Source organism: Elephas maximus, chromosome 4 (genome assembly GCF_024166365.1).
Source record: "Elephas maximus indicus isolate mEleMax1 chromosome 4, mEleMax1 primary haplotype, whole genome shotgun sequence".
Classification (NCBI taxonomy): domain Eukaryota; kingdom Metazoa; phylum Chordata; class Mammalia; order Proboscidea; family Elephantidae; genus Elephas; species Elephas maximus.
In genome coordinates, this window is record NC_064822.1 from 95,462,199 (window position 1) to 95,484,322 (window position 22,124).

At 37.8% G+C, this 22,124-nt stretch overlaps 1 protein-coding gene across 2 annotated transcripts in view; it reads left to right on the forward strand.

The window, feature by feature from the left end:
* Positions 1-22,124, forward strand: part of CNTN1 (contactin 1) — a 385,906-nt gene that overhangs the window by 346,674 nt on the left and 17,108 nt on the right. Inside the window, exons 22-24 of one of the 2 annotated variants that reach the window (XM_049882834.1) lie at positions 4,790-4,976; positions 7,558-7,670; positions 8,456-8,612. In XM_049882834.1, the coding sequence (XP_049738791.1) occupies positions 4,790-4,976; positions 7,558-7,670; positions 8,456-8,612 (457 nt within the window). The remainder of the gene's footprint in view (positions 1-4,789; positions 4,977-7,557; positions 7,671-8,455; positions 8,613-22,124) is intronic. The other variant, XM_049882835.1, reaches the window with a different exon arrangement.

A 22,124-nucleotide genomic window follows, 5' to 3' on the forward strand; every position in this document is an offset into this window, starting at 1 on the left:
TTAATGGCTTTCCTTGTTCTCTGTCATTGGGCATGTGAAGACAATGATGATATTGATAATGATGATGATTGTCATGATAAAAATGATTATGGTGATGGTAATGATAATAACATTTCTTGAGCCTTACTATGCTGAACATTTCATAAAGCTAATTTTATTGAATCTACACAACCCCAGGGGACAGACACTGTTGATGTCTCCATTTTAAAGAGGAACTTGAGGTTTAGAAATGATTACTAACTAGCCTAACTGGATTTGAACTAAGGTGTTGCCTCTCCAGAGAATAGTTTATTAAAAATGCTAAAAGTAAATCACAGATATTGTTTCCATTCATCCTTTCTTAAAATCCTCGTAAGTCTTCCACACAGAGCCTTAAATATCAAAGACAAAAGCATGAAAGCTTAAAACAGAAATTCATTATATTTTATTCTCCCATAAGGAAAAGCTCCTGCTAACTAACATATGGCAGGAAGTTTGACTATAATGTGGTAATTGTTTCTATTTTAAAATATGATGGGAGAAGCCAGTGGTTTAACAAGATGAATGATCAAGAAAGCCAATACCCGACCACACTTCCCATGAAAATGTACTATGGGTCTAAGTTATACAGAAGCAGAGAGAGAGAGAAAAAAAAAAAAGCTGGGGGAGCCCTAAGTCCTGTGCACTTTACCGTACCTTAAGGTTAATTTCCTGACGTTTTAAGTGAGAATTGTAGTCAAATGAGTTTAAACATAATCTTCTTCCTTTGTGGTTTTAAAGTTTATCTCAGTAGAATATTTAAGTTTTACTCCTTTTTTCCTCTTGCCTAGTTAAAAGATTCCACATTTCTAATCTTAAAATCCATTGAGTTTTTCTGCAGTGTAGGTGAGCTAAGGGAATGAACGCAAGAAGTTCTTATCAAAGACATTTTAGAACTTTAGGCTCTTGCCCAGGAATCCACAAAAGACTTAGTTTGCCCAGCCAGCAGGTAAACCATTGGCCTAATTAATGTAATGAAAACAAGCAAAATATTCTACCTAAAATAATGAAAGAGAAAAACTCTTTGCAGCTGAATCAGAGATTAACACAGATGATTGATTTCACAATTATCATGAAAGATTACCAGCCCTGAGTAGTCTACTCAGATGCTTTCAAAGGTTAAGGTTATTATGATGAGCTTAAGCTAGTATGGAAACCGTGGTGGTATAGTGCTTAAGTGCTACGGCTACTAACCAAGAGGTTGGCAGTTTGAATCTGCCAGGCACTCCTTGGAAACCATATGGGGCAGTTCTACCCTGTCCTATAGGGTCTCTATGAGTCAGAATCAACTCGACGGCAGTGGGTTTGGTTTTTGGTTTTAAGCTAGTATTTAGAAAGTGCTTTATTTTCTTATTTTAGAGAAGGCATTTTTTTTTTTAATTTGTCTTAGCCTGGATCACCAAAAGCAGAATCAGGCCCAAAGCTGTGGGATAAGGTAATTGTGCGTGTTTTAATATGATCCTGGGGACAGGCAAGAGGAACGGGCAGAGTGAACAGGAAAGGAAGAAACTCAGATACAAAGATGGTTTGATCTTCTTGGCAACCACTATGGGCAATTGGTGCTGCATCCTGGGACCTGGGAGGGGCTTTATGAATTTGGCTCATAACTGCTCCATTTGGGATGAAAAGGGAAGCATTTATCCATTCTTGTTCTCCTCAGATCAAGGGTGGCCTCATGGGCATCACCTCCCCTCCCACTTCTATCCCAGTGCTGAGAGAGTTTCACACTGAGGCACCAAGAAATATCCAGGAGAGAGAGCAAGATGTTAGCTACACTGGAAGAGGTGAAATGCAATCTAGTTTTATCAGTAGGAAGCTAGCTGAAGCCAACATAGAACTTATTGGCCCCTGCAGCAGTGGCTGAAATAAAAGAGAACTTTGACTAGTGCCTACAAAGTGTAAAATACAACATTTAAGCAATTTACATTATGACTATATTAGTAGCCCACAGAATGTACTAATACTTGTATTACTCTAGAATCTGAGTACTATAATTTAAAATTATTATACAATATCTTTTTAAAAATGGAACTTCTTGTGTGTCAGAGTCCCAAAAATAAAACAAAGAAAACAGGTTTTATCACATGGGCCTGAAAAGAAAGGCTATCACTTCTATCTATTGGCCAGAACTAAGTCATAAAGCTCCACCTAATTTCAGGCGCCAGGGAAATCTAACATAGCCATGTGCCAGAAGAAAAAGGGTTTTAGTTCACTAAACACATAACATTGTTGCAGTCATGCTCCTCCAGTGAGAATGCTCCATGAGAGTAAGTAAACCTTGTTTTGGTTGTCACTCAAACCCTATTACCTAGAACTTTCTGGTAGGCATTCAATGACCTAGTGTGATAGGTATTCAGTTTGTGAGGAGTAGATGAATGAATTCATTAATGACTGAGTGAATCTCGGGGAACTCTATTATTCTGGACAACACAGTTGGGGAAGCTAATATATGGAGGTATCATATGTAAAGATTAGAATACCATAGCACAGATAATTCAGATTAAGGCAGAATTTTATAGGCTCCTGCTTGTCTTATTTTGCCTACCCCTGGTCCCAGATTCCAGATAGTCATAGTCATAAAGTTTGTGTCCATTTGTTATCTGCACGTAACTTTACTTGGAAGGATTCTTTAATTAAGAGCATTACGACAAGAACATTAAGTGTTTTTAAGACATCCTTACCCATAGCCTGTTTTAACAGTTATGCACCAGGTACTCAAGCTAGTTGTACACAGCATGGGCTATGACAGCTGTGATACCTCCTTCTTATTACTAATGACCAGTGAGATGGAGGAAATAATTCTGGTCCCAATGGACTCCTTTTCTTTACAGGTCCTGAAAACCCCCTTATGTAGTTCTCATTGCTCTTATCCTAATGTATGTGGACGCTTCTAATGCAGGAGCTGACATTTCATTAAAATGTAAATGTTTGCTTTTTTAAAAATTTAAAATGTAAATTTGCATTCAGTTAACAGTGGAAGAAGCCTTCTGTATTATCTAGTTCAAATGACCACTCAGATGTAAGCCATCTTCCTCCTTCCCCGTAAATGTAGTCACCACCTGAACACTTCCAGCATGGGGAAGCTCACGCCTTCACCAGATGAGGCCATCGTTCGAAAGTCTTTTTTCGGCCAACTGAGATCTTTCTTTGGAGGTGTTGGTACAATTCCATTTCCTCTGTTCTGAAGACATCTTTCCGATCAGATAATAGAAATACCAAAGAGATTCTATCAAAGCCATTAGGAAATACATTATTGGCATCAGAAAAATGAGCAGTAGTAAACAAAATAAAAATATTGCACAAGAAGCCAATAAGCAGTTAGTAACTAGCCTTTGTTTTGAAAAATGCTCATTCTACTTATAAACTTCATTTTTTACCAAGTGAATTTGAGCCATTGGTTCCATTTTACAGTGAATATATACAAATGAAAAGTTCAGATTTGTGTTAATTTTGGTTAATTGTGCAATTAAAATTCCATTGATCTCTAGACATGACATCTAAAAAAAAAAATAGGTGAAATAACAGTATATGTCTAAAACCAAAACAACCAAACCCAGTGCCGTTGAGTGGATTCCGACTCATAGTGACCCTATAGGACAGAGTAGAACTGCCCCATAGAGTTTCCAAGGAGCACTTGGCGGATTCAAACTGCCGACCCATTGGTTGGCAGCCTTAGCACTTAACCACTATGCCAGCGGGGTTTCCGTACATGTGTAAACAAACAATTATTTCCCTTTTATTATTTCCTAGATACAATTATAGATTTTGACCAATAAAACAGGCTTTATTTGAAGAATGAGAATTATTTATAGCTTTTTGTCACACTTTTAAAAGACAAAGAAGGCTGTAATTTATACTTTGATTAGCAAATGTCATCATTTCTAATCATAACATGGGTAAAATACAAACATAACTGTGTTTTAAAGAAAAATAATTTCTACAGCTAAGAAAGTTATTTTGTTCACTTTAATTTCTGGCTTTTACATAGTTTCAAAGGAAATGTCTTTACATACTTCTCAAATGAACTAGTAGAAAGCATTTACCTATCTTTACGCAAATAACACCCTCGTTCTAGGTTTGTTTGCCAACTGCTCTCTGCCCCACAGAGTATTTTTACAACTGCGATATGCTTTTTTTTTTAATGGCAACAAGTAAAAAAAATGGCACTGCACTCTTACAGAGATACCTCAGGGTGGCAGGTGGGCACGGTTTGGGAATGAACTAGAGCATGTGTTATTTCCATAAAAATACGGTGCACTGGCATGTTCTAGGACAGATGACTATTTTTGTCAAGCAAAAAAAAAAAATAGTCCTGTCAAACTGCCTTATAAATGTCTCATAGAAAAAAAAAAGTTTTGTTTTTTTTTTTTTTAAGTTTGAAATCATGTGAACAGAAATAAAGCAGGAAATATATGTTAAAAATTATTGTGGCAGTTATTTTCAGGGATCAGTTATATTTTTTTAAAGTTATATCTTATGTGGAGTTTTTTTGTTTGTTTTTTCCCCTTCTTCGATCAATGTAAAACTGTTTCAGGCAATGAGCTGAGTCTTTGATTTGCTTTTGACAAAATTTAGTAGATCTGTATGTGTGCCTTGCCATATTCTAGATTGATAAAAATATAAGATTAATGATAAACATACCTTGCGTAAGTAACACTTGAGAATATGATGCTTAGCTCACCCCAATGGTTACAGAGTCAACTGCAAAGAATTTTTCACAACTGAAAGGTTTAAATCATGACTAAATATTACACAACTTGCATGTTCGCAGATTCGTTACTGGGCTGCCCATGATAAAGAAGCAGCTGCACACAGAGTTCAAGTCTCCAGCCAAGAGTACTCAGCCAGGCTAGAGAACCTGGTGCCAGACACCCAGTACTTTGTGGAAGTCAGGGCCTGCAACAGTGCAGGGTGTGGTCCACCCAGTGACGTGACTGAAACTTTCACCAGGAAAGCACGTGAGTCTCAACATTTTGATTTTAGACTTGTCAAAAAGTGTAATTGATTCAATCATGATGTGGATACATTTGAGAGAAATTTACTACCTAGCAGTGTTAAACCACATTTGGTTTACAATTATAACCTTTTGGGTAATGCTGTTTTTCTTTTTTTTCAATTCACTGGTAAATAAGGAAAACTGTGGAAAAATGCCTTCATACATTTAATATTCTACCGTAGAAGTAAATTTACTAGACTCTTGTTTATAAATACACCCTCTGAAATTTTGTATCATTAGAAAAGCTTTGATTCATAACCCTTCGACATTCCACAATGCAAATGCCACCTAAAAGTCATACTGTTATGTTTACTCTCTTACTGCCCTATATTCTCATTGTCCATATAACAAGACCACCTACCATGATCAGGTTTTCTGGATATTCTAATTTCTCTGGCCTTACTTTGATCTCTCTTTCTTCTTGAACCCACATTGGATATATAAAAGAGAAGATTTTGTATGCAAGAATCTAGAGAGTTTCAGAAGAATTTGAAGATATGATTTTCATTAGAGTTTTAGAACTTATACATTTGGGGTAAAAGAAACTATTAGTGAGATAACAGTACATGGTGGTAATAGCCAGACTTTGATGTTAGACATGGGTTTGAAATCTGCTGCTGCCACTTACTAAATACATGACATCAGACAAGTTACTTCTCCTTTCTAAATTTCAATTCTCTAAAAGGAACATTCAATCCTTTGTCCATTTTTCCATTTATTCATTCATTTATTCATTCAATCAATCAAAATTGTGCTATGTGCCCAGCACTGTTCTAGGTATTGAGGATACAGAAAGATCAAGTCAGACTCAAGTCTTCTTCTCATGGGGTTTGCAACTTAGTGGAAAAAGGCAGAAATAAAAAAGGAGACAAATAAATAAGCATGGCCATATCAGATGACAGGGAGTTAAAGTAAATAAAAACAGATGATACAGTAGAAAGCGACTTGGGTGAGAGCTGAATCCAGTTGAATGGTCAGGTAAGACCTCTTTGAGAAGATGACATTGGAGCTAGGATATAAATGATAAGAAGGACTCACTATGTGATGACCTAGGGGAAGACTATCCTACGCAGAGAAAATAACTAGTGGAAAAGCTTTCAGGTAAGAAGAACTTAATATGTTTTAGGTGTAGAAAGTCCAGTTGGGTCATGCATAGTGAAATGAAGGGGAAGCAGTGTGCAGAGGCCAAAATATGTAGAGCTTTTAAGGTCATGGTAACAGAGTTGGGGTTTTTTGCGTGTTTGTTTTTCCTGAGTGCGATAAGCCATTAGAAGATTCTAAGGCAAAGTGTGATATTTAATTAAAAAAAAAATCATTCTGGATTCTGTGTGGACAATGGATAGTGGCAGAGCAAGAGTGAAAGCAGAAAGGGAATTAAGGCTATTTTAGTAGTCCAGGTGAGAAGTGATGGCGGCCAGCACTAGGTGATACCAATGGCGATAGAAAGAAAAATTTCTGCAGGCAGGGCTGACAACTTGCTGCTAGTATGGATGTAGGAGATGAGGGAAATGGAAGGTCGAATACTTTTAGATTTTTATTTAAGAAGATGGGGATTTGGTGGTGCCATTTGCTAAAAATGGGAGAGACTCATGGAGCGATGATTTGGGGATAATGACAAATGTTCCCTCTAGATTGTGTAGGATTTGAGAAGCCCTTTAGACATTAAGAAAACCCTGATGGCATAGTGGTTGTGAGCTGTGGCTGCTAACCAAAAGCACAACAGTTTGAATCCACCAGGCGTTCCTTGGAAACCCTATGGGGCAGTTCTTCTCTGTCCTATAGGATCACTATGAGTTGGAATCGACTCGATGGTGAGTTTGTTTTTGTTTGTTAGACATTAAACTAGAGATAGGCAGTCGGACACGTATGTTCCCAGGTCAAAAGAGAGGTCAGAGTTTGAGATAGAATTGTGAATATTTGAAGCCATTGGCACAGATGTAAGTATGTAGGGAGGATGCATTCATAGAAAAACGAAGGGTACTCAGGATGAAGCCCTAAATCAGCCCAACATTTAGAAGTTAAGCAAAGGACATAAAGCCAGCAAAGGCTAGTTAATAAACAGGAGCAGCCAGTGAAGTAGGAGAACATATTGTGATGTTATGAATTTAAGGAAGAGTGATATTCAAGAAAGGAGGGATGCTCTGGAATGCTACAAAGATGTTAAATTTGAAAAGAGTAGAAGTGGGCATTTGATTTGGCCAAATGGAGGTGATTGGTAACATTGAAAACAAATTTTGAAAGTGTGGTGAGAAAAGAAACCCAAAAGGAGCATAATGAGAAAAGAATAAAAGGTAGTTATATTACCTACTTCATGAGACCATTGGGTACCTTAACGGAGCTCCTAGATGTGAAAGTGCTTAGCATGGTGCCTGGCATATAGTAAGCACTCATCAGTATTAGCTGTTTTTGCTGTGGTGACGGTTGTTGTGGTGGTGGTGTTGTCAGCATCATTATCATCAGCATTATAATTTCTGATGCAATGAAGTTTGAAGAACTTAGCTTGGATATGGTGACCGTCGATTGCATATTATTGCTTTTCACAGCTCCTAGCCAGCCTCCAAGAATCATCAGTTCAATAAGGTCTGGTTCACGCTACATAATCACCTGGGATCATGTCGTTGCACTATCAAATGAATCAACAGTGACAGGATATAAGGTATATAAAAGATTATTAGATTACTCTCCACACAAGCTTCATTGTTACAAAGGATGATTGATGTTTTGCTGTTTTGGCAAAGCCCATTCAGCTTCTTCTGCTAATTGTATAACTGAAGCAGAAGGCATACAGCCATGATAAGTTCTGAAATAAGAAAACATTTTCAGGGAATTTCAGGAGAATGCTATGTCAAGTAAACAAGACCAATAGAATAACTGCTCTAAATTATAGAATTGTTAGAATAATCAGTGCTTAAGGGAGAAAGGATCCTTTTTTGTTTGGCAATGATTAGGATGTATTGCACTGCACACAGTGAACTCTTTGAGGTATTGAGTTACCTTCTATAAATGAATAAAAATGAGAAAAAATCATTTCCATATATTCTCTATGTCACTTGCTATGACATTCTTCATTGGATACTAAATTTTAGGAATAATGTATAAAAAAACCCTAAAATTATTAAACCACATCTGTAGACTACTTCAAACTATTGAGAGAGCCCTCATTTTATACCTTTTGATTAAAAAGGCAAAACCTTTCCCTTTATTTTGAGTCATCTCAAAAAATAAAATTCATGTCCTTAAAGTACATCATCTTGGGTCACTCTAAAGAATATAAGAACAACAATTTCTATGAAGTAGAAATAACAAAATTTCTCATTATTATTAAATACAGCTTCTTAAGACTTTAAATAAGAAAGTAATCATTTTTATCTAGTTTTAGTATTAGGGCATTGGCTCATTATTACAACTTTATTAAGTATACATATTTTGGGACTTTGTAAGGTACTCTATAGACCTGATGGCCAACATGATGGCAAGCTGTATTCAACTCACAAACACTCGATAGAAGTCCCAATACCCAGGGATGGAGAGTATGTTGTAGAGGTTCGTGCACACAGTGATGGAGGAGATGGAGTGGTGTCACAAGTCAAAATTTCAGGTAAGCCAGTCATTTCAGACACATTTCAGTTAAGGTACTTATAAGTTTCTTAGCTATATGGATTCCCAAGAGTGAAGGTTGGACTGATATTCACACCAATATCATTGTTTCTCTAAGTAGATTGAAAATGTTGAGAATATCCTGAAACTTGGTATGTCTTCCCTTATGAGCTGCAAAAACAAATTTTCAACATACCACATACTTAATTATTACCTAGAATTCAAAGCACAATTAACATGTCTTAATGCATTAGAACAGTACATAATACTAGACAACTATATAATAATATCCAAACTTCTCTTATATCAAAAGGAAATTCACTGTACTATATTTAATACTCTTCTAATGTCCTGTTCTTTTCCTGCATATACTAAGACAGTAATAAGATAGAAGTACAGTAGATTGTATCCCCTTTACTCTTTCTTGTCTCAGCCTATCCCTTTTGTGCAAACTGTATTTGTGACAGTTTTTTTGTTAGCTAGAAGTAAATATTTGAGAGAGTGATTTCTTCATGTTTTTTCAGATTTGTAGCACTCTGTTATTTGTCTAAACTTTGATGCTTTTTTCTCACTCTGGAGGTGTGATTTTAATGGTATTAAATTAAAATTGATGATTTGAAAACTTTTTGAGAGAGTATGAAATACTAGACGTTGCCAAATCAAAAATGAACATGATTTAGAAGAAAATTTGGTGATTTTCTTTATCAAAGTAGATGAAATTTATATATATAGATATACACATACACATGTATATTTTATTAGGAAGTCCTTTTAAAATGCCAGAGTATTAATAACTTAAAATGCCTAATGATATAGTTTTGTGAAATTTACTAAAATCATATGATGACCTCTTAAAAATTAAAATGTAGTATCTAGAGCATGGAAAAGTTTGTTTTTTAGTTTAAATGTTCTTATTTTGTCTCTGTAGAAAATTAGGAAATTACAAAAATAAGAAAGGAAAAGAAAATACTGAGTTATATTGCAAATTCCCCGAAATAACAATTGTTGTTTCAGCAAATTTACTTCTAGTCATTTTTTATACATATATAATTTGACACGTGTTCACTTCTGCTAAATATATCATGTTACATTCTACTTTTATCAATTATGTGAAAATTTCCCATGCCATTCAAAATTTTTTAAATTTCATTTAGTTATATATAATATTCTCTCAGATGTACAAAGTTTATTTACCCATTCCAGTTTTTTCTATCATGAAATAATGCTATTTCGAATACTTTTTATAAACTAATGTGTCTGCAGATTAAATTAACTGAGACAAAATGTTTTAATATTTTAAATTTTTTATATAAATTGCCAAATTGCTTTTAAGAAATATTTATTAATTTATATTTCTATTTTCATTGTATATGAGTCCTTTTCTCAATGTACCCACTCCAACCGTATTATCTTCTTTTTTAGTGTTTGCTAATTTGATAGGAGAAAATGACATCTTTTTATTTTTGAAACATGTTTAAAATACCAAAATTGGTTGGCAGTTCGAATCCACCAACTGCTCCTTGGAAACTCTATGGGGCAGTTCTACTCTGTCCTACAGGGTTGCCATGAGTCAAAATCAACTCGATGGCCATGAGTTTAAGGTGCAAAAAACTAGCTAAATTGCTTTCAATATAGACCTTCTCTGTTGAGAAGCCACCCATAGCAAGCTGTTGCTGTATTTCCTTACTATCCATGAGTCATTCCTAATATGACACAGAGCCTGGTTTCTGGGGTTTAGACTACAGAAGTTTGTAACCAGAGCTGCTATAACAGTGACAGTAGCATCAACATAGTTATAACTAGTGGCGTGCTGGTAAATGTTAAACAACTGATTCTCCAGAGGGCGGGGAGAAGCTCTGGTTTATAGTGTTTGCCAATACCCGTGGTGTTACACATGATGTTACTGAATGTCAAGCTGGGAAGAGATGAGCAATGACACATCATTTATAGGATAATCACCATACAGATGCCATAGGTATGACCTCAAGAGCATTGATAACATGAAAGTATAATAAAATAATTAGGAAGTGATGAGTCTGCAGTGTTTACTACCTTTGTTTTAAAATTTTTAATTTACCTAATACATCTACATCATTTATATTAATAATGGTGTTTTATCAACCTGCCCATAAATTTCCTCAAAATTTAACAGTTGGTTCTCGGGAAGTGGTACAGGCCAGCTTCAGCTCACCACGGGTAAATCTGAAGTTTCAGCGTAAATAGCCTATGTTCAGAGGACACAGAGTATCTGTGTCTGTATTCCCCACACCCTAGGTTTTTATTTTTATTTTTTTGCCATTTAATGGGTAACATTATTATTAATTGCAGTATTTCTATTATTTTCCTCTTAGGGTGATGATAACTGCACAAAGAAACTGTAGAATTAATGTTATGAGTGTCAGATCTTTGGTGAATAATACCATCCTAGAATTTTCTTGCTTGATTTGGATTCATTTTCAAATTCTTTAAGTTATTTATGATGAAAAAAACATTTCAATACAAACGGAAATTCTAGGCTTTCTCCTTACTTTGAAGATTCCTAATACTTTCCTTAGTTTCAGTTTTCATGCCCAAAATATGTAGTCAGGAATATGATACATAATTTGCTAGATTTCAGTGCTTACATCCACTATGCTGTGTGTTTACTCATTCACTCATTTAACAAATTTACACCAAATGCTTGTAATATAGCAGGCACTGTTCACATACCTACGGTGAGCTACAGCTGCTAAACAAAAGGTCGACTGGTCCTTGGAACACACCCGTTAGAGCAGGTCTACTCTGTCCTAAAGGGTTGCTGTGAGTCAGAAGCAACTCGACAGCAATGGGTTTGTTTTTTTTTTTTGGTTCACATACCTAAAGTGTGGTAAAAACAAAATAAACATTGCCAACAAGTTGAGTCTGACTCACAGCAACTCCATGTGTTACAGAGTAGGACTGTGCTCTATAGGGTTTTCTTGCTGTAATACTTACAGAAGCAGGTCACTAGGACTTTCTTCCCTTGCTAGTCCACAGCATGATCATTCCTCACCGGTACTACTGCAATTCTAATGATTCTCTTGGCTTTCAATCCTGGCCTCCTATAGTCCACTCTCCATAAAGCAGTGAAAGGAGTCTTTTCTAACATAAACCAAATCTTATAGCTGTCCTCTTAAAAGATTCCTCAGAGAAAAAAATCTCACTTCCTTATCATGGTCTGTTGTCTTAGGCTAAGTTCTCTAGAGAAGCAAAACTAGTAAAGTGTATAAACATGTACATATAGAGAGAGATTTATATCAAGGAAATGGCTCACACAGTTGTAGAGGCTGGAAAGTCCCAAGTCTATGGATGAGGATAGCGACCTCTCCTGATTCATGTAGCTGCAGGGGCTGGTGAACCCAAGATTGGCAGGTCAGAGAGCTGGACTCTTGCTCACAGACTGCAAGGATTGGTGAATCCCAAGATTAGCAGGCAAGATCAGAGGTAAGCTGCTAGTTCAAGTGCCAAGAACTGGAGTTTGGATGAACAGGGAGCCAGCTGCAGGATCCAGTGCAAGTAAAAAGCCCCCAAGTCTTGCCGGAGCATCCACTTATATTCGATGCAGACCACATGCCCGAGGAAACTCCCTTTAAACTGGCTGCTCTCAACAGATCCCATCATGGGGGTGATCACATATCAAATCTCAACAGGGAAGTGATCACAACATTATACGACTGCCAAAACACTGAGAATCATGACCCAGCCATCATGACACACAATCTTAACCATCACAGTCCACCCCTTATCAACTGTACACATCTCCTTAAACCATACCTAATCTCTGAATAAAGACAATTATAAAGTCATACTTGTGCCTAACATGGTACAATGAACACTCATACAACTGAAAATGCACTAGCCCTGTTTACATCTTATGTTTTATGAGTGAAGAAAACAAAAATATTTGATGCACACATCAAAGCAGAAATATGACAATTACAGTCCTCATTTCTGCAATTGATCACGTGGCTATAAATGGTATTAAGAACTACCTTCTTATATTCCCTTTACCCTCAGCAAGCACCTCAGCTGGTCGTGGCTCTTCACCTAGTGGGGTGGCACAAACCTCCAATCCTGAAAGGTCTGAGCCATTGGTAGTCATGTCAGAATTGGGTTGCTTTAATCATAGGGCGTGGTAGTACTAAGAGACGCCCTAAGGGATCTCCTACATTCCAGACATACTGTTCTTTACCTCCATTATGTAATATCAATTCAATTTCCTGTTCATAATTAAGATCAACCACACAAGTCACTATGGTAATTCCCTTCTTTGCCTGTTGATCCAGAGACATAAGAATCCTAAAGTGGCCAGGTGGCATTTTTAGCTTCAATGGAATCACTGATGTGTCTCAAGATGGGTGCATTCCCCCCTTTGAAACTAAGACCTCGAGACCTGCAGCGCATAAGGTCAGGGACAGGAAGCAAAAATCTTGTGAGTGGATCACTAGGGGTAATGGTGAGTGGTGCCACTCTCATTTTCTCCCCTGGATTCCTGAACCCATGCATCCTGGCTATGGGAGAAACAGCACTGGTTTAGAGCATATACAGCCTCCTGGAGAACACTGCCCCAACCATGCAAGGTATTGCCACCTAGCTGGCACAATAATTGTGTTTTTAGAAGGCCTTTGTATTGGTCTATCAAGCCAGCTGCTTCAGGATGATGGGGAACATGGTAAGACCTGTGAATTCCATGGGCATGGCCCCACTGCCACATTTCATTTGCTGTGAAGTGAGTCCTTTGATCTGAGGTGATGATGTGTGGGACAGTGTGATGGTGGATAAGGCATTCTGTAAGTCCATGGATGGTAGTTTCAGCAGAAGCATTGCATGCAGGGAAGGCAAATCCATATCCAGGGTAAGTGTCTATTCTAGTAAGAACAAAACACTGCCCTTTCCTTGATGGAAGTGGTCCAATGTAGTCAACTTGACACCAGGTTGCTGGCTAATAACCTCGAGGGATGGTGCCATATTGGGGACTCTGCTGGAGGATTTCCCTTCACCACTGTCCTTCAGGGAAGTCCCAGAAAGAAGCTGTAGTGCTGCTGCTGTACACTTTCTGCTGGTGCCTGCATATCATGCAGAACCATCTGTAAACCAGGCATTTTTCTCTTCTTCAGTCAACTGATCATAAAAAACTCCCCATGAGGCCATAGGTGCATACTGGGGGATGGAAGATAATGTGACAGGAGTAGAAGCCATGGGCACTTAGACCACTTCTTCGTGCAACTTACTTGTGCCTTCAGGTCCTGCTCGAGCTCGATATCATATATAACACTTCCGTTTAATGATGGAGTGCTGCTGTGCATGTCCAACTTTATGACTCTGTAGGTCAGACAACACCCAGTTCATGATGGGCAGTTCAGGCTGCATGATGATTTGGTGTCCCATGGTGAAGTGTTCAGTCTCTACTAAGGCCCAGTAACAAGCCAAAAGCTGTTTCTCAAAAGAAGAGTAGTTATCTGTAGAGTATGGCAGGGCTTTGCTCCAAAACCCTAAGGGTCTGTGCTATAATTCACCAATAAGGGCCTGACAAAGACTCCAGACAGCATTGCTATCTGCCAGTGACACTTCAAGCACCTTCGGATCAGTTGGATCATATGGTCCAAGTGACAGAGCAGCTAGCACAGCAGCTAGAACCTGTTGCAGAGCCTTCTCTTATTCTGGGCCCCACTCAAAATTAGCAGTTTCTTGAGTCACTTGATAAATAGGCTGGAGTAGCACACCCAAATGAGGAATACGTTGCCTTCAAAATCCAAAGAGGCCCACCAGGTGTTGTGCCTCCTTTTTAGTTGTGGGAGGAGCCAGATGCAATAACTTATCCTTCACTTTAGAAGAAATATCTTGACATACCCTACACCACTGAAACCCTAGAAATTTCACTGAGGTGGAAGGCCCCTGTGTTTCTGTGGGATTAATTTCCCACCATCTAGCATAATGAAGGTCTTACCAATAAATCCAGAGTCACTGACACTTCTTCCTTACTTGGTCCAGTCAGCATAATGTCATCAATGTAATGGACCAGTGTGACGTCTTGTGGAAGGGAAAGGCAATCAAAGTTCCTGTGGACCAAATTATGACATAGGCCTGGAAAGTTGATGTAGCCTAAGGTAGACAACTGAAGGTGTATTGCTGGCATTGCCAGCTGAAGGCAAACTGCTTCTGATGGTCCTTTGCAACAGGTAGAAGGAAAAAGGCGTTAGCTGCATACTAAAAAAAAAAAAAACTAGGTACCAAGAAATGTATTAATTTGCTCAAGCAATGAAACTACACCTGGAACAGCAGCTGCAGTGGGTGCCATCACCTGGTTAAGTTTTCAATAATCTACTGTCATTCTCCAGGATGCATCTGTTTTTTGCACAGGCCAGATAGGCAAGTTGAATGAGGATGTGGTGGGAATCACCACCCTGCATCCTTCAAGTCCTTGATGGTGGCAGTAATCTCTGCAATCCCTCCAGGAATGTGGTATTGCTTTTGGTTTACCATTTTCCTAGGCAGGGACAGTTCTAATGGCTTCCACTCGGCTTTTCCTACCATAATAGCCCTTACTGCATTTGTCAGGGATCCAACGTGGGGGTTCTTCTGGTTGCCAAGTATATCAGTTCCAGTTACGCATTCTGGAACTGGGGAAACCACTACAGGATGGGATCGGGGACACACTGGACCTACTGGGAGGCAGACATGAGTTAAGACTCCATTAACAACCTGACGTCCATATGACCCCACTCTGACTGGTGGGCCACAGTAACATTTTGAGTCTCCTGGAATTACAGTGTCAATTCAGAGCCATTTTCCAGCATTCCCTGAAAAGTCTGATTATTTCCTTTTCCCCAATGAACAGTCACTCTTGTAAAAGGCTGTAGATCTCTTTGGGGAAGGCTGGGTGAAAGATTAACAGAAAAATTTTTGGCAGTATATTAGAGTCCTTCCTCAAGGGGATCTAGCTTTCCTTCATTCAGGGGTTGTGGGTCTTTGACTTGATCAAGTCTGGGAGTTGATTGAGGGGCCATTACTCTCTATTCTGGAGACTCAAGTTAGACTGCTGTTCACTTGACCTGGAATTCATCCACTTGTACAGATCAAGTAAATATTTAGTAGATTTCCTATCTATTTCACTCCTAGGGACACCATGACTAAGTAGCCAATGCCGTAAGTCCATATGGGTCAGACTATTCTAATTACTGCTTTAACTCTGCTGTCCATTACTGTAACCATGCCCACTTTGACACTGTTGACTGAGTGCAGCCACTTTGTCCCCTACCACCATAGGGTCCAATCAGCCCCATTGTAGTTAGGTGTTTTAATTCAGTTAGGGCAGTTTCCACTGTCAAATCTGACTTACATAAAATAGCAATCACAGCGGTCTTCAAGGATGCTGGGGCTTTCTTCACAAATTTGTTCCTCACAGTAGTGGTAAAAGATATGTCTTCTGAGTTCTGCATGTGTAAGTCTGTGAGTCTAGCCTGATAAATCCACTCCAGCATGCCAATTTCCCTAAGCCCTTAGATACCTTCTTTTACAGTATACCAAGGCAGATCTGGTGCTTCAACTTGATTTAACCTAGGCTACCACATAATCTATGCTTCAGCGACTTAACCAAATAAACTATTAGATTCTTTCCTAACTTCTTGAGCTGAGGCACTGAATGAAGAACCTGTGCTTAGTAGGCCCATATCAATAAAATCGGACTGATCCAAGCTTATGTTCCTTGCACTATTATCCCACACCATTAATAGCCATTCCCACATATATTCCCCCAGGTTTCTATTTGTACATATTAGAAAAGCCAAGCAGTTCTTTTCGAGTATAGTGTACCTCCTCCGAGGTCACAATTTTATACTTCACCTTTTGGGGCTCACCAGGACTTCGGTCTAGTTATAGATCTACAAGCCAAGATCAGTAGTGGAGAAGTGTTTTGAAAACATTCAGCATTGTCTTGTAAAGCATCTGCCTCAGGCAATGCACCAGGCAATGACTCAGGCAAAGGCTCCTTGGACATACCTGGGTTAAGCTCATTAGATGGGAGTGTAGGGGCTAATGGTTTCACTTGGGAAGGTGGTTTAGCAGACAAACATGGAGTAGTCTTTTCAGATGGGCATGAGGGGGCTTGAGCTTTGACTCTGAAGCACTGAGCACGCTTCTTTCTTTCACCAGCTTGTCTAGCGAAAGGAAGACCAATGAACAAGCTTCCTTATGTTTCTCATTATGACAAAATTATATGAAGATATCACACATGCCATCACCCAAAGCCTCATCTTTCACCAATACCTGATCTATTAGTGGCAGTATTTTGCATATTGGTATTGCCACCTCACGCTGTGGATTAGTAGTGCCCTTTTTACTACTGCAAGCTGAGCCATCACCATCTTTAAGACTAACCAGACTTGAGAACCAATTTAGAAAATTCATCCTTACAATTTTGTTTCTCTAGAACCGCTCTCAACATCAAATGTATTAGATTGGGTTTTCTAGAGAAACAAAAACAGTAAAGTGTATAAATATATATAGAGAGAGAGAGAGAAAGATTTATACCAAGGAAATGGCTCACACTGTTGTAGAGGCTGGAACATCCCAAGTCCATGGGTCAGGATAGAGACTTCTTCTGATTCAAATAGCTGTAGGGGCTGGTTAACCCAAGGTTGGCAGGCCAGAGAGCAGGGTTCTTGCTCACAGGCCGCAAAGATAGATGAATCCCAAGACTGGCAGGCAAGACCGCAGGTAAGTTGCTAGCTCAAGTCTCAAGAATCGAAGCCAGCTAGCTGCAGGATCCAGCGTGAACAAACAGCCACTGAGTCTTGCCAGAATGTCCACTTATATTTGATGCAGGCCACATGCCCAAAGAAACTCCCTTTGAACTAACTGGCTACTCACAGCAGATTCCATCATGGGGGTGATCAAACATCAAATCTCAACAGGGAAATGATCAAAATGTTATACAACTCCCAAAACACTGAGAATCATGGCCCATCCACGTTGACACACGATCTTAACCATCATGCCTGTCTTGGCATAGATAATCTGGCTCTGCTAAACTCTCCCACCTCAATTAATTGATTTCTCCTTGCTCCTTTTCTTCTTGGACACATGTTAAGGTGTCTGTATTTGATCATCCTCCTGCCTAGAATGCTGTGGATCTCTGCACGACAGGTTCATTCTTATCATTTTTGTTTCTTCTCTGCTGTCACCTCCTCAGAGGAGCCTGGTATGGCCACTGGTTTTAGGTAGCCCCCACCCGAGTAATTCTTTGTTTTATCACCTTGTTTTATTTTCTTCATATTATTTATAACTATAAAATTGTTTATTAACTTACATTTGTTTATCGTCTATCTCTGCCCCCACTTGAGTATACCCTCTATGGGAGCAGACTGTTGTCTGCCTTGTTTGACCTTTGTATCCCTAGCATCTAGAGGACTGTATGACATACAACAGGTTTTAAAAAATTATTGTTGAATGAATTCATAATTTCTGAATTCAAGGTAAAATTTAGTTCTAAAAGTAACCTAATCAACTTAAAACTATATTTTAGGTCTCCAGAATGTTGATATACCTCCCCATTAAGTACATAACTTGTGTCACACCACGTGCTAATCCATAAATTTGTTGTTTACAAAAATTAAGACTTTATATTAGACATATCCTGAAACTTTATTAAACACTGATAATCTCAAACTACATGTTTTCTAACCTGAACACCGTCACCTGCTGTCTTAATAAATTATTCCCTATCAAAGTTTTAGAGTTCACCTTGAGGCAAGTGCAATACCACAATTGTTTCATCACAAACAATATCTAACAAATGTCACCTGATTCCAGGCTTTTTAAAAGCATTCCAGGATGTTTTTAAAAATCTTTTGTTTTTGTAGATCTTTGAAAGCTGAAAGTAAGAAATGGATAGATATCTATGAGGTTTTAAAATATAAATTTTAGTGAGCTAATTTGACATATTACATATTTGTTGTGGATTTTAGAATATACTTTAGCGAAGATCTTTAGTCATAAACAAATATCCAGAGACAAGCACATATTATTTATATGTGAATATGAGTTATTGAGCTTTTTTTTTTTTTCTTTTAAGTTTCCTTTAAGAATATAGGTATCTTAGGTAAACCAGGGAGGACTTTTAAGAATATATTAGTGAACTTGCTCCTATGAACAAGAGGCAGTCATTTGAAAAGCTTTAAGATGAGAGTGCTAGGATCAGGCTTAAGCAATTGAAAAATCACTGTGGTGATTATGGCAAATATACACAGGAAGGGAACAAGATGTGAGGGGGGAGGAATTAGAAGGTTATTGCCATGGTGGAAAGATGATGATGTCTTGACCTGGAATATAGGCAGTGGTAGCTGTCTAGGGCAGATTCTAAAGGACTAAGGCATCTTTTCCATTTTAAAGTTATTATACGTTCATTTTGTTGACTCTATGCCTTCTAATAAATCTGTAATTTTTCCTGATGTTACCACAGATGATGTAACCCAAACATTTAGCCTGCTATTTTTGGTAACTCCAAGCTATTAAATTAAGTTATATAACCAAAGCTACCATCTTAAACACTGTGATGAAAAACACATTTCGTTTTTTTCTCTATTATCTTCTTCCAACCAGTACAAAAGAGATAGGGCTGGAAATCATTTTCTAAGTGGAACCTTTAGATGCCTGACTTGATGAGTCCCCTGCCTCCTTTTCCAGTGCCTGATTAAGTGGTAGAGGTTGAAAGGGACAAGACAATAGTTATGATGTTTACATTTAATTTATATATTATTAAATTAAGATGCTGTATTGACATCATCACTTTTGTAAATATCTTTTCTAGATATTTTCAAAAACCAAAATAGATTTTAAACTTTTAGTCTTATACAAAAGTTTGTATATGGCAGGAGAAGGTAATATACGTGGTGGCCTTAGGTTTACTTTACCCTGCCTTTAGTGGCAGGATTCTATATAATTAAATTATCCTCAAATTAGTAACTTTATAAATGTCCTGTGTCATTTGGGAAAAAAAAAAAAGATTCCTGTGAATAAATTAACTACTAAACTGAAAATCTGGAATGGTATATAACAATAATATTATGATTGAATGCATTCTTATGTCCATATTCATAATTTTAAAAATGTTATTGGTGATTACAGTACAATTAGTTATAATAATCTAGGAAATGCTGTCTCAACACCCATTTTGAAATAATCAAGTACTATTTTGTTTTCTCTTACTACATTTTGTGTGGGATAAATTTGACAGTTCAAGCAGATGAACCCAGCCTAGGCATTTCTGGGTTGACAATAGCTTGTGTTTCAAATTACCTCTAAAATATCTATTCCCTTCATTATCACTGAATTATGACTATTTATACAAAGCCTTTTCCAACCACACTGTTGTACTTAGTTCTTCTCATTTTATAACAAGCATGAAAATGGAGGAGAAATTATTTGGGCAAAGTATTATATTGTGAGTCACTAAGCTTGATTTCAAGTAGTGAAATCTGCCCTGTTAACTGGTAAAGTAACTCTTTGAATGACCCGGCTCCAACAGTTAATGGACAACTCTCAGCACAGAGAGTTCCCAAAATTTTACTTATCCTTTAGGAGCTTTCAGTACTAGTTTTACGAGCAGATTCATATTACTTTTTTAGGCCACAAATAGCACCCCTGCATCTAAACTAACTTGGGTTTTCCTGTATCTCCCTCAAGAATGCTTTTAGCTACTAACAAGTTATGACAACAGTCTCAACAAATTATTTTGTACATTTACTTAAACTCTGGAAAAATCTGGTTGGAAAATTCCTCAGTGAAATATATTATAAGAATAGAAGGAAAAATTAAAAATAATCCTCCAAGCTTTACTTACTACCAAAATAATTTCAGTTTATGAATTACAGTTTCAGTCTCTGGAGCTATACTTTCATGTTGGATCTTCTTAACATTTGCTGTCCAGAAACTGACTTATTTAATAAACACCAAACAAACACCTGCTATATGTCAGGCATTCTGCTAGTCTTTTGGCTACAATAACAGACAAGTCCTTTTGAAGTTTGCATTCTGGAGGATATCAGGAAAATAAAGAACTGATAAATAAATTAGATTTAACATGGATTACAAGTAAAAATGAGTGGATTATATAAGGAATAAGAGAGACAGAATTCATTTGGAGAGGATGATCAGGTCAAGCCTCTCTAAGACAGTGATATTTAGGCTGAAATCTACAGGAAAGGAACTAGCCATGAAACAAAAGTGGAGTGAGAGTCTCAGGCAGAGGGAATGGCAGGAAGGGGCTTATCAGGCTCCAGAGCCTGAATGGTGGCCAGTGTGACTGGTGTGTAGTGAGGAGAGTCATGTGGGATGAAGTTGAAGAGATGGGCAAGGCAGAGCCCTTCATTTCATACCATTCTACTCTCATTCCAGCCATCTCCATTATTCACTTACGAGTGGCTATTGTCAGAAATTTATATCTTATTTTAAGGCTGGCCAATGGAAAACCAATGAAGTGGCTTCATGAGATGAGAGATGCAATCTGATTTAATATCATCTTTGCTGTTATGCAGAAAAAAAGACTGGAGTGGAACAAAAGGGGAGACAATATAGGTGGTGAGAAGAGAGCAAATCTGAGACCCCATCTGAACAGATGAACTTTCTTTCAGAAAGAATCAATGTATAGAATAATCTAAGTTTTTATTGCTCTGAGATGAAAACAAATTACTACAATACCTTTTCCAGGATAAATGGTTCAAGATGTATATCAAAACTTTATACAAATAAGAGGATTGCAGGCAAGAGGCTGAGGAATATGTACATGTTAAATACTTCCTATAAAAATATCAGATATAAAGCATATACCTTATGAAAGGCTTTGTACCTATAAAAGATGAGATGAAAATCTAAAGAAATATAAACATTCACAAACTTGCTGAGGGGAAATGTCTAGATCATCTAGTTCAACTCCTTTCCAAGTTCCACCGGGATTTCCTGCAGAACATTCCTGGCTTATGGTCTCTCGACCTGAGCCTAAAACTCTCTGTGAAGGGGAGGGAATGTACCCATTTTACCAACATCCCTTAGATTTATTAATAGCTTTAATCAATAGATTACAGATCTCTGATCAGTTCTATAATGAATGAACTGGTTTCCAACAGAACCAAACTCACAGACTAAGCCCATAGATTGCTATATGGCTCTTTCTTTTATTTCTTCTGTGAGTCACATTTCTGTGGGAAAAGACAAGACATCTTTGGGAATTTCAAGCAAGCACTGAATTAGAGTCTTAAAAAAAAAAGAAAAAAACTTTTGTCAGAGCTGTGGTAGTAGATGTCTACCAGTTTTGAGTAAAGCAAGAAGTTGTAGGAGTGGAGGGGATCCCCGCTGATGGTCAAATTGCCTGCAGTACCAAAAAGTTGATTCATGGGAGAATCCCAGAGGGCCCTGGCCCTTTGCCATCTGCTGAGGCCCACAGGTCTTCCCACCACTGCCAGAGAAGTACAAGCTTCTGCTTTTCTCTGACTTTTCAATA